The sequence below is a fragment of the Hypanus sabinus genome, chromosome 13, assembly GCF_030144855.1.
Source record: "Hypanus sabinus isolate sHypSab1 chromosome 13, sHypSab1.hap1, whole genome shotgun sequence".
Classification (NCBI taxonomy): domain Eukaryota; kingdom Metazoa; phylum Chordata; class Chondrichthyes; order Myliobatiformes; family Dasyatidae; genus Hypanus; species Hypanus sabinus.
In genome coordinates, this window is record NC_082718.1 from 104,826,327 (window position 1) to 104,835,080 (window position 8,754).

General features: G+C 40.0%; 1 protein-coding gene across 7 annotated transcripts in view; it reads left to right on the forward strand.

Moving 5' to 3' along the window:
* The window catches only part of c13h12orf43 (chromosome 13 C12orf43 homolog), a 44,221-nt gene extending 35,892 nt beyond the window's left edge, over positions 1-8,329 (forward strand). For 5 of the 7 annotated variants that reach the window (XM_059988332.1, XM_059988335.1, XM_059988330.1 and 2 more), the window contains 2 exons: positions 1,077-1,133; positions 6,939-8,329. In XM_059988332.1, the coding sequence (XP_059844315.1) occupies positions 1,077-1,133; positions 6,939-7,353 (472 nt within the window). In that variant the 3' untranslated portion in view covers positions 7,354-8,329. The remainder of the gene's footprint in view (positions 1-1,076; positions 1,134-6,938) is intronic. The other 2 variants (XM_059988336.1, XM_059988337.1) reach the window with 1 other exon arrangement.
* The last annotated feature ends 425 nt before the right edge of the window (positions 8,330-8,754 follow it).

The following is an 8,754-nucleotide window of genomic DNA, read 5'->3' on the forward strand; positions in this document are numbered from 1 at the left end:
TTCTGGAACCATGGGTAGGCTTACAAATTTCATATCCAGTAAGTGCTATTCAGCATCTAACAAGTTCTCAGCTTCACAATGCCATTTGGCATAGACACCAGGATACTGTTCCATTCACCTTTCACCTAGTACTGGTACTCAACGTGCCACTTGCACCAATGCTCTTCGGTAGGGAAATCACTTTAAGAATCAGTACCTTCCATTTCAACAAATGGTACTTGGGGGCGGGGGGGGGGGGATTACCAGCCCTTAATAACCTCAGTGGAGCAAGTACTTTAAGGTTTAAGCCCCTTAAGGCTGTTACCTTACTCTGGGTTGAGGTAGGCTGGAATAGGCTATCCTCTCCCAGCTCCCCAAAATAGAATACCGAATTATGAGAAACCAGCTAATTTCCCCCAACAGTCTTCGTTATCAAAAGGATTGATATCTGTGGCATCCCTTCCATGATGTGGTAAGAAGTACTGATACAAATTCAACCATCTGAACCGTGGTCCAGTGTACAACTTCAAACGCCATCCCCAGGACTGTATCTCTCACCACAAGTTAGCATTCACCACTTTACTGTTCTGTATATAGGGTGATACAAATGCACTTACTCCTGATTAATTGCTGGATATTTAGAAAACACAAAAAACAGTACTACTAGAATTGCTCCCCAAAAACTCATTCCCTCTGAAATGTGGGCATTTCATATCCGGAATAAAGTTGTCCAAATTTCTACCCCATCAACTCAAATGTCATATGGCCAGAATGAAAAGTGAGTTATCCCTAAAACAAATTGCATGGGGAAACAAGTAACAAAGTAGCAGATTAAGACACAATAAACATATCACAGACTAAACAATCACAAGAAATAAAGTAACTGATTAGAACATAAAATGCCAAGCCCAGGCTGTACTCCTTTTCTTAATTTTGTATGGAGTGGCAACAATTTAGCATGCTGTTTGTTTGTGGGAGATTAACTGTTATCAGAGAACAACTGAGCAGAAAGAAGCCCAGCATATACAGAGTCTCTTAAAGGCTAAGTAAATGTGTACATGTGGATGTGACCATATCTCCAATTTCTCCACATTCAGATCTTTCACACTCTACAGGAAATGCAGATTGAATGACCTTCTCCCTACAACAATGAGGTATGAATATACTAGCCAGCTCCCTCGCCCTGATTCTGTTGAGCATTAGACTTTCCCTTGCTTCCCTGGCCAGTACTTCCAACACATTGCATAGAGGGTGGTGGTGGGAGCCCCATTCACCTGCTCCACCAAGACTCCAGCTTTGAGTAATGTTAAAAATATTTCTTAACAGAATAAGTGGAATATCCCCACTTCCCATAATAAAAACAAACATGTCTACCATATGCTAACATAAGAGAAATGGTCTTGTTTTAAATTTTTTTTGTTAAACATGGCTTATGCGGTACCTGTACGCTGAACAATGTGATCCTTGAGCTTGATGGTTTTTAGTTAGAGTTGAAATATCTGGTTCAAGTTGTGACAGTAAACACCTTGAGTACCCATGCATAATAATGTCCAAGCATTTGTTTTTGAGTATATGGTTCACTGCACTGAGGCCTCTTTCAACAAGGTAGGAGGATGAAAATGCAATGAAGAGCAGTTTGGCTCTTCCCCAACGACCAGGAAACTTTGTATGGCAGTGTAGCCATATAACACAAAAGCTGACATTTTTTTGAAAAGCTTTTTTTTTTGCTTCATTGTTCAGGATTTCTTCCAAGCTCTCTTCTTGTTCTTCTATCTTGCAAAGAAATGGGTTAATTACCCAGTCTGGAATTTCCAGATCAATCAAATCCTTGAATCGATTCTGAAAGTTCCTTTTTAGTGACTGCAGGTGTAAGCAGTACTCTTGCAAACCACTGTCAGTGAGAGAGTTCCATACTTTCCATGCAGGGAAGCTTTGAGAAAATTCTTCACCCTATGTTTTGCTTGTATATTTGCTATTTTCCTATTAAAAATGGACATTGTACTTTTTGCCTGGATTAACTTGAAATTCTCACCCTGCAATTTCATATTTAGAATGTTCATTTTGTCATACAGTTTGGCTAGGTATGCCTAATCTCCACATAGAAATTCAATATTGTTTCCCAAGCAAAAATTCAGCCCTTCAGATGGAGCACCATCTGTTGTACAAAAACAATGTTCCAAATCAGAATAATTTTTATCCTCAATATACATTTTGGGCTTGCCATAGATTGATTCTCTGATTATTGTTTTTCTCTTTTTACAAAAGAAAATCTCTTAAACTTTTCCATTTTTGAAAACCATACAAGTGCTGTTAGCAATGCCTTGTTGTCTTGCACAGTTGACTCATCCAATTGTATCCAAACATTTTTTTTGTCACTCTGCATAGCTCAGTGCCTTCACTCATTTTGTCAATATGACCAGCTACAGAGTTTCTAATCAGAGGAATTGTTTGTAAAGTACTGGTATCCATTTTAAGAACAATGGTGAGCACTTCTGATACAGTAGACGTTATTAATCTTTCACCAGTTATGAGATTTTCCACACTTTGCTGTCGTTTTGGAAATGTTATAAGAAACAATGTACCCCTGTCAAGGTAATTTTTAGCTTTCTAGGCAAACGATTCGAGTGTTTTTTCAAATGCTTTATTTTCTGGAACTGAGTAATACCCTAGGTAGCCTTTTCAGGATACTGCAATCTCAATGGTTTCATGGCTTCATTAGACAGTACGGTATTACAAATAAGATGTGTGGCGTCACTGATCTAATGGGAACGGAATAAAGCAATGCTTCAGTTATGTAAAATTGTATTGACGCACTTTCTATAGATTCTTTTTCTTAGCAGGATTAGAATGTAAGGCTTCACCACCTTCAGGCTCACAGATCATGCCGTATATATTTATCCATCATTAATGGGGCTAAATTTAAAAATTAATATGAACTGGGAAAGCTAATCAGATGTCGATGACGGCAACTAGTTGATGCGGATCGAATGCGGATAACACGCAAAGGAATTGCGAGGCGAAGATGAAGACGATCACAATAGCAAAATTATGATGACAAGGATTCAGATAGGAATCTGAATGTTAGGATAAAGCTGGTGTTCGACAAGCTACCTTTATGCTATTCCAGTTATCGCGATTCACCAATTACATAAGGTTTCATAATCCCCAAAGATGTCTCTTGACCACCCGCATGAAGCTGCGGTCGCTTTGAACACCTCAGGAAGAATCCTTGGTCAGCAGGTTCACTGGCTCTATTTCACCATTTGGTTCTGGCCAGCAATTTATTGTTGCACAACCTGTTTTAGTAGATCTGTGGAGAAAGTTGAGAATGGTGTACTTGCATTCCCAAATGTTAAATTGCATGAATTTGCTCCGTGCCATGAGTCAGGGGGAACTGTTGAGCACTCTGGTTTCTAATTTATGCATCCCCAATTAAAGTCTGATTGCCAGGGCTGGCTGACGTTGCTGAGTTTCGGATGTGTTGTGACAATGAGGGCTTACCATCTAGAGAGCTGTGGTTATTCCTGTGTTCCAGTGCCTCATTCATTTTTTTTTTGGTAGAGCAGGCACTTCAATGAACGGTCTGGTGTCATGCTGCTTACCACCCCACCTCCACCTGAAGACTCAATTTCCATTCCCCTCATGCCCACTTAGGCCACATAACTGTTCCTGTTGGGAATTACTGCTCTAAACCTTGTAGTAATTGAATCACTACTTGTAGGATTTGTAGGATGACCAGCAGCTGGTGCTATTAAAGACAGCACTACCCATTTTATTTGGAAAAACTGCTGTAACCATAGAAATTTAGAAAACATACAGCACAATACAGGCCCTTTGGCCCATAAAACTATGCTGAACATATCCCTGTCAAGTCCGTTTTTATTGTCATTTTGACCATAACTGCTGGTACAGTACACAGTAAAAATGACACTTTTTCAGGACCATGGTGCTACATGAACAGTACAAAAACTACACTTAGAACTATCTAGGCTTTACCCATAACCCTCTATTTTTCTAAGTTCCATGTAGCCATCCAGGAGTCTCTTAAAAGACCCTATCGTTTTCGCCTCTGCCAGCAGCCCATTCCACACACTCACCACTCTCTGCATTTTTTTTTTAATTACCCTGCCATCTCCTCTGTACCTGCTTCCAAGCACCTTAAAACTACGCCCTCTTGTGCTAGCCATTTCAGCCCTGGGGAAAAGCCTCTGACTATCCATGCGATCAATGCCTCTCATTATCTTGTATACCTCTATCAAGTCACCTCTCATCCTTCGTCGCTCCAAGGAGAAAAGGCTGAGTTCACTCAATCTATTCTCATAAGGCATGCTCCCCTATCCAGGCAACATCATTTTAAATCTCTGCACCCTTTCTATGGTGTCCACATCCTTCCTATAGTGAGGTGACCAGAATTAAGCACAGTACTCCCAAGTAGGGTCTGACCAAGGTCCTATATAGCTGCAATGTTACCTCTAGGCTCTTAAACTTAATCCCACAATTGATGAAGGGCAATGCACCATATGCCTTCTCAACCACAGAGTCAACTTGTGTAGCAGCTTTGAGTGTCCTGTGGACTTGGACCCCAAGATCCCTCTGATCCTCCACACTGCCAAGAATCTTGCCATTAATACTGTATTCTACCATCATATTTGACCTACCAAGATGAACCACTTCACACTTCTCTGGGTTGAACACCATCTGCCACTTCTCAGTCCAGTTTTGCATCTTATCAATATCTTGTTGTAACCTCTGACAGCCCTCCACATTATCCACAACACCCCCAACCTTTGTGTCATCAAACTTACTAACTCATCCTTCTACTTCCTCATCCAGGTCATTTATAAAAATCACGAAGAGTAGGGGTCCCAGAACAGACCCCTGAGGCAGCCCACTGGTGACCAACCTCCATGCAGAATATGACCCATCTACAGCCACTCTTTGCCTTCTGTGGACAAGCCAGTTCTGGATCCACAAAGCAATGTCCCCTTGGATCCCATGCCTCCTTACTTTCTCAATAAGCCTTGCATGGGGTACCTTATCAAATGCCTTGCTAAAATCCATATACACATATCCATGTGTCTTATCATTCCAGAAGTTAATTCAATATCCTCTGTTGGGCTACCACTATTACAGTATAATTCTCTGATAAGAGCTCATTGGCTTAGAACTTTAATGCCCCCTTCTATTATGCTCTACTTCAGTTGGGGTTTTTAATTCCATTCAGTAAGAGTGGGATGCCCAAGTTTAACAGTAGCTGTTACTCGACTCATGGTGAAATATGCTCGGGAAGCAAGCAGTATTCTTGGCATTATTAATTGCATATTGGGATGGTAGGCTTCTTAATACACCCATCTCTTTGTTAAATAGGATCACTGATGCCCTCTGCATCCCATATTCTCTGTAACCATTTGGCCAAAGACTTAACAGGCTTTAGTCTGTACCTGCCCACTAAACTCCCTAATCCTTAGCGGAGAATCCTCTGACTTCTCTTGACTCAGAGACCCGTTGTACCATTCCCCACAAGTTCCTGATCCCCTTGCCCACCACCCCACCATGAAGAAATCATGACCTGATGTCCCCCCCCACGGCACATGTGGAATGTGTGATCACTGGCCTGGTCCATACCGTTTCAAATTTGCAGGGGAAAGGGTGATCTTTTCAAGGATTAGACTAAGGGGTCCACGCTACCCTCTCCTCCATTTTCATCATTCAGCTAGACATCCTGATCACCAGCCCTACAGTGGAGGATCATCACCCCACCTCATCATGGCTTGAACCTTAACTAGGTCGGGCTGCCAATCTGCTCGGCACGCAGTATCTTAATGCTGTAGCGTCATTACCTGACAAGGTATCTCCATATTCTTAAACTCCAACTTTGTAGCACTACCCTGAGCCATCAATAGTGATTCTCTCAGAATAAATTTTCCAATTCATTCTTAAGACTCACTAACATTTTATACTGATGTCTTACAATTGCTGCAAACAGCCAGAAAGTATCCCGCTGGCTATCCTTTCTCCTGGGAAAACCCAACAATCTAAGTATGGAAACAATGTGATGTCCTTTTTTAACCCTGGAGAAATCTAACTGGTCTGACAAATCTGCCAGCATTCCATAACCCATCAGTAGGTCAGCGAGACTTCCAAAGCTATCTATCTATCCAACCTGGGATTCTGCATTTCTCAAATGGAGAGTCCACTATTTTAAATAACCTTTTAACGAAAGGTATTACTACTTAAAAAATCATACCTGCTCACAGCACCAAATGTAATGTTGAATCAGGTTTACAGGTCTGGCAAGTGAGACAGAAAACACTAACTGTGAATAATTATATTAATCACTTATTTAAAAACAGTAAAAAAAAAATTGACCAAGCTTTCATGTTCCCTAAATTACAGAAACTACAAAGCTGAATATTAAACAAATATACATTCAGCAAACATACTTGGCTAAAGCGTGCTCAGAGCATACCTTCCTAATGGTCATGTGCACCACTTGCATTAAAGGAAGAGAGAGAAAGAACCTCCTCCACATACTCTATAAACCTAGGATGTACGAAACTACTCTAGGCACCTGACCAATGGGAAAAGCAGCTGCAGTTTCTAAACTAACCAATCACAATGAAAGTGACTTTCCACATTCAAGATCAGCCATTTTACATTGAACACTTGACTGGGGCATCCTACTTCATTTAATCATTAGTGAAAGATTTGAATGGTTAAAGGCCCTGTGTTAAAGATTTCTTTCCCTCCAACCCTAATGCCTATTTGCGCATTAAACAATTGTTAATAGCCATTCTTTGTTCTGAGATGAATTTGGATCCATTATGGGAACAAGGGTATCACTTCCAGGAATAGGGAATATCCAACTGTGGCATTTACATTTTCTGTGTTCATCTTCTTTCTCTTGCAACGAAGTGTGTACAGGATGTCATTTAATCATGGTCTGGTTAATATTGCAGTGACTCAGACAGTGAATTGGAGCGACTGAAGGAAGCAGTGGTTTCGGGCAATGACTTGCTTCAGCAGAGTTCCATCATCGGTAATCAGCCAGAGACAAATTGTGATGAAGACCTCACTCAGGACAAACACAAAGAAAAGAAAAAGAAAAAGCTGGCTGTTGAAGGTCAGAACGATTGGAAAAGGGATGAGGTAGAAGTTTTAAAAAGAAAATCAAAACAGAAGTGGCAAATTCTAGAAAATGGACACAAACAAACTGAATTTCCTGATGAAACTCTTAAAGGGCAAGGACACCACTTAAAAGCAGAAGATTCTGATGTTGAAAGAAGAAAGAAGAAAAGAAAGAAACCAAAGAATGACAAACCTGTACCCAAAATTCATAAGAAAGAAAGAGTTGTGGTGGCAGATCAGCTATGACAGCTTTCCATGTTCATTGAGGGGACTTCACTTATTTCAAAGGACGGTGCTCACTCTAGGTGATATTTTTGAAGCTTTTTTTGGGTGTACTATTTGGTTAATTACTTTGAAATAATATGAATCTCCAAATGAGAAAACAAAGCAAAGATTTTTCTTTTTTGCATCCTGCCATCTAGCCCTAGGGAAAAGGTCTTTCATTGCAGATCTTTTGGACTGATTCAACTGAATTGTGTATAATGAACTGTCACTTGAAAGAACTGTGACTGGAGTTCGTTGGTCCATGTATCTCCCATTATCTGCCTGAAAAGATAATGGTTCCATTATTCATTGCTGTGTCAAATTGGTCTGATCTATGTTTGAAATTTGAACTGCAGCTATTTTGGTTTATTTTTGAATCTCAGAGAGTTTTTTGCTTTCATTTTTAATTATTTTGACACCATTGTGATTTAAGTACTGACTCAAAGAAACTTTGTTTGTTTTAATTTTGTTGTCTTGTTGTTAATTCTTAATTAGTTTGTTTACCACCACTTTACCAGTGTTCTGGTTTCTTTCTCAATATATCACAGGTATAAAACAATGCATTTATTTAAAAAAAAATCAATTTCTTTGCAGCAACACATCAGGTGGTGCAGATAGCATGGAAATTGCAAGAACAAAACTTCAACTGCTTTTCCCAACTGCTCTGATTCCCAAGATAAGTTGCTGTATGAAAAATTGCTTGAATCAGTATGCTACAGTCTCTGCCATTAGTCACATTTGTGCTTTCGACACCTCTCCTTTCCAGTGCTCTGGCCAGGCTTTAAATCTTCATGAGAGGACAGAGAATGAGGTTCAGCAACCACATAAAATGTATATCTAATTATCTACGTGCTAAACTTGAGTGTTAGTCCATTTCAGCCAAGTGCAGTAGATAGCAGTCAGAAGTGGATGCTTTCCCTTTGTTTATTTTAATAAATAAAATGTATTTTTAGATTTATTTATTAAATGTACAGTGAAATATGTTATTTGTGTTAAGAAGCAACACAGCCATGGACGTGCTGGGACAGCCCATAAATGTCGCCATACATTCCTGTACCATCATGCACGGCAGAACACGTAATATACCAAGCAACAAAGTAACATCTGATAATATATGTATTCTGCATTCTCACAACTAAATGAATCCTTGGAATAGAGAAATTAGAGTTCAGTCCTCGTATTGTCTAATGACCTACTCTTTGGAGGTTTGGTGATACAGAGGGACAGAAGGAGGCTTGTATGGAACATGAACATACCAATGTGAAGAATGAGCTGCACATGAGAGGAACTTGCATAAGAGCTAGATTAGGCTATTGGTCAGGTCTTGCCATTCAATAACATGGCTGACCTCATGTTTCATTTTTCTCTCCTTACAGGTGCTTC